Source organism: Gekko japonicus, unplaced genomic scaffold, assembly GCF_001447785.1.
Source record: "Gekko japonicus isolate JY-2015 unplaced genomic scaffold, Gekko_japonicus_V1.1 scaffold1811, whole genome shotgun sequence".
Lineage (NCBI taxonomy): Eukaryota > Metazoa > Chordata > Lepidosauria > Squamata > Gekkonidae > Gekko > Gekko japonicus.
Genome location: NW_015160268.1, coordinates 121,557 through 126,179, shown reverse-complemented (window position 1 = coordinate 126,179; position 4,623 = coordinate 121,557). Strand labels below are relative to the sequence as shown.

The 4,623-nt window shown below is 47.0% G+C and overlaps 1 protein-coding gene across 1 annotated transcript; it reads left to right on the top strand.

Moving 5' to 3' along the window:
* Positions 1-2,631: 2,631 nt before the first annotated feature.
* NEUROD4 (neuronal differentiation 4) lies at positions 2,632-3,624 on the top strand. Its single transcript, XM_015415129.1, has one exon. It carries the CDS (start codon positions 2,632-2,634, stop codon positions 3,622-3,624), a length of 993 nt encoding a protein of 330 aa, XP_015270615.1.
* Positions 3,625-4,623: the final 999 nt, after the last annotated feature.

Here is a 4,623-nt window from a genome sequence, read left to right as displayed (position 1 = left end):
CTCGGCCTATTCGCGCAACAATTATCACTTTAATCCATTCTACCAGTCCCATCAGGCATATTAAAAGTGGGATTTGCCACATTGGGATGGGGTGAGGGCCAGTGTACTGATTAGTTGGATGGCACATTTGAAACGAAAGCCGCTTACACATTTAAGCTTGATTAAATGAGTCAGTCAAGCCGACAAGAGGTTGATTATCATGAAACCAGGGCTGTTTTTTCAGCCGTGTTTTCAACATTCATTATTCACCAGAGCTAAATGAGGTTTACGAGGAGAGAAGCTCAGGTTATAAAAGCACAAGCAGAGATATCAGGAAGACCAGCCTCTCCTGTTATTTCAGAGAGCTTGACAGAGACCCTCATTATAAATCAAGGCCCTGTCTTTACCCTCCTAGAGCTGAAAAGGAATATTTACAAACACTCAACATTCAATGACTTTTGCTATTTCCTTCCCCCATAGTTATGCATGATAACCCTTTATATGTTGCCAAATCCTCATATTTTGGGAGGCCGTGACATGAGGGATTTGAATCAGACGTTCAACGGGAGGTTTGTGCTGCACAAATTCACCCATGTCCTTTTCTCCTCGTGACCAGGGCTTATGGACAGAAGTGGGAGCTATCTTCTGCCCTGCACTGTTTTCATCTTTTGGAAATGTCTTGTGGAGCCATTTTGGGATCTGTTGGTGAAACCATATTATTTACAGGAGGTGTTTATGTGGCTGAAGAAAACTTTCCCCCTCCCAAGTCAATTTCCTTCTAGATCATATTAGGACCAATTTAGTAAAAAAAACCACCCCTCTCTCTCTGTATTTTGCTGTCAAGTCACAGCTGACGTTTGGTGACCCCATGGGGTCTTCAAGGCAAGAGGCTTTCAGAGGTGGTTTTCCGTTGGCTGCCCCCATGCCACAACCCTGGTATTTCTTGGTGATGTCACTTCCAAATAATGAAAAGGGCTGACCCTGCTTGACTTCTGAAATCTGACAAGATCGGGCTAGCCTGGGCTATCTAGGTCAGGATGACAATTCTCATACTGGCTCAGAAGTGAAGTTAATCAAATCTCTGATATTCACTCCTGTCTACAGACCATCTATTTGCCCCATAGTCTATGGGTCTCTCTCTCTCTCTCTCTCTCTCTCTCTCTCTCTCTCTCTCTCTCTCTCTCTCTCTCTCTCTCTCTCAGTACTCTGTGGTTACAGAGTAAAATTATGGAAACTGACCTGGATTGGCCCAGGCTAGCCTGATTTTACCAGATCTCAGAAACTAAGTCGGTTGGCCCTGGTTAGTATTTAGATGGGAGACCATCAAACAAGTCCAGGGTTGCTACACAGAGGCAGGCGATGGCAGCCCAACTTTGTTAGTCTCTTGGCTTGAAAACTCTAAGGCAGTGATGGCGAACCTTTTAGAGACCAAGTGCCCAATCTGCGACCCAAAACCCACTTATTTATCGCAAAGTGCCAACAGGTCAATTTAACCCCATACATTAACTTAAGATGATCCAAACAAAGTAAGGAAAGCAATCCCAAATGCTTTTATTTACTTAAAATTATTTGGCAGAGAATTTGACACTTTTATGATGGTCTGGGCCTGGCTAGGGCGATGGCACGTGCCATAGGTTCGCCACCACTGCTCTAAGGCGTCACCATTAGTCAGCTATGACCTGCCAGCAGCACACTTTCTACCACCACCATGAACAATGACACCAAAACACCTATTCATCCTCTTAGGGACTCAATAAACCTCATTGTTTATATGTTCGTATCCTGCCTTTCCTCTAAGGGCCTCAGGGCACTGTACCTAGTTCTGTAGTTCTGATCTGGATAGTCCAGGCTAGCCTGATCTCATCAGATCTTGGAAGCTAAGCAGGGTCAGCCTGGGATAGTATTTGGAAGGGTGACCTCCAAGGAATATCAGGGTCGTGACGCAGAGGCAGGCAATGGCAAAACCACCCCCGAAATGTCTCTTGCCCTAAAAAAAATCTAGTACGCCACCTAGTGGTGCATAACACTAAAAGAGCAAGAACTTCTCACTGCCAGACAATCTTAGGATCGCCTGTCTATACTACACACAATGCATGATAATGATAATAATAATAAGACCTAGTTCTGTCCCCAATTTCATCTCAGAAGAGCCCTGTAAAAGAGGTTAGGCTAAGACATAGTGACTGGCTCAGGGTCACCCAGAGCTTTTATGACTCACTGGGGGAATTGAACCTGGGTCTTCCCGGCCCCAGTCCAGCCCTCTAACCACTACCCCACACTGGCTCTATTGTTACACTATTTGCCTGGAACTACAAAAAGCAAGAGAGAGTGTGTGTGTTTGCCAACCAGGTGGCTAATGGAATAAGTTTGGTTTTGTGTGCTGTAACTCACACAGACCTGATCTATGTTTAAGGGGACACCCTAGTCATTCTGAGAGCTTCCCAGAAATATGAACAGTTTCCAAAACCTTATCAGAGGACTAGAAAATGTCAGATTGTACTACATGCTAAATATGGCATAACAGAAGAAAGGTTTGCACCTCATGTCCTCTATTGTAATGTCATCATTTAAAAGAACAAAGATATTTTCAAGATCTGAGCATCAGTGACTTTATCTGGATTTGTGGTTGTGTCGTTTTCACAGGGGAAAGGGATGGCCAAGCCCTACGCCAAGCCCAAAGAGATGGTCGAGCTCATATCTTCTCAGCCATGGATGGACGAAGCCCTGAGCTCCCAGGACGAGATGAAGGAGGAAGACGGCCGACCAGCTTCCTACAGTATCCTTGCAGGCATGAACGAAGACCATGACAGCATTGAGGAAGAAGAAGAGGAAGAAGACGGTGGGAAGCCAAAGAGAAGGGGGCCGAAGAAGAAGAAGATGACTAAGGCGAGGCTGGAGCGGTTCAGGGCCCGGAGGGTCAAGGCCAACGCTCGGGAGCGAACACGAATGCACGGTCTCAACGATGCTCTGGATAACCTTCGGCGGGTGATGCCCTGCTACTCCAAAACGCAGAAGCTATCCAAAATCGAGACCTTGAGGCTAGCCAGGAACTATATTTGGGCTTTGTCCGAGGTGCTGGAGAGTGGGCAGACAACAGAAGGGAAAGGTTTTGTGGACATGCTCTGTAAAGGTTTGTCCCAACCCACCAGCAACCTGGTTGCCGGCTGTCTGCAGCTGGGGCCTCAGTCTTTGTTCATGGAGAAAGCTGAGGAAAAAAACTCCACTCCTGACTCAGTGGTACCCAGCCACAGCTTCTCCTACCAGTCCCCAGGGCTGCCCAGCCCCCCATACGGAAACATGGAGACGCACGTGGTACATCTAAAGCCCCCCACATTCAAAAGCCTGGTGGAGCCTTCTTTCGGCAACCATCACCAAGACTGCACGTCTCCCCCATACGAGGGTCCCCTGACACCCCCGCTGAGCATCAGTGGGAACTTCTCCCTAAAGCAAGATGGGTCTCCAGACCTGGAGAAATCCTACAGCTTCATGGCCCACTACCCGTCTGTCAGCCTGGGCAGTTCACATGGGCATACCTCTCATTTCTCAACCACAATGCCCAGGTATGACATCCCCATAGATATGACTTATGACTCTTATCCTCACCATGTGGTGGGGGCCCAACTCAATGCAATATTCAGTGAATAACCTAAGGCATTTAACAGGTTGCGGATTAAAGGACTATGATGCTTCATAGTGATGTTGGTATCATCCGTAGAGTTGTGGAAGGAAGGTTTCCGCCTGCTCCAGTGGTATATGCAGATAAAGTCTGGACTGGTTTCAGAGGAAGCCCCTTGGGAAGAGCCCCCACCCCCACCCTCACATATTCCATTTCTTATGAGCCTGAATAGATTTCAGTGGTGCAGATCTGAGGGCTTTTGGACTGGTGTCCATTCTTCAAGAACATCTCAACATTTTCTCGTTGGTTTGTCATTTAGGATGAAGACATGTGACATTTATAGGCCAGTGAGGCTTGTTTATAAACACCATCACCACATTCAGTATCTGTTCAGGATCACAAACACTCAGTCACACAATGCAGGCAAAAGGTGAGAAATCATTGATATGTTTCATGTGAACAGCAGTGCTGATATTTCTCCACCTCTGTCAATGACACACTGTGTGGGGAAAGGCAACGTTGCTACTGACTAACACTCAGGACTTTCACAGAATAGCAATACGAGGAATGTGGGCATTCTCCGGACCAGCTGCATCCAGTCTTTCTCCCGCAAGATCCAAAGTCGTTACTGCATCACAAAACGGAAGTCAACCAAAACAGAAAGGTACTCTCATCTTTCCAGCGAGACGAGAAGCTCCCTCGGGTTCCTGAATCGCCTTCACCTACACCTGTACGGAGAACAGTTTTCCCTTGACTGCATTGCAAGGTCCACTCCTCCAGCAATAACCAGTGGAAACGTACAAGACACTTGTATGAATCTGACATGAAATGATGGGAGTGTTAAAGTGACAGAATCCACCTTAGAGAAACAGGAGAGCCTGCAGTCTCAGACATCGAACAAAGAGAGGTGCCCAAAGCCCAAGACTTCCTAGAAGCCATGCACCCTAAACCACAGACAGCCGAGAGCTGGTTGAGGGTACTCAGTACATGTTCAGGGGAACTCTTCTCTCCAGCCAGCCACCAGATGA

Excerpts from the sequence above, each read along its gene's own strand:
- NEUROD4 (XM_015415129.1), top strand. The coding sequence starts at position 2,632 with ATGGCCAAGCCCTACGCCAAGCCCAAAGAGATGGTCGAGCTCATATCT.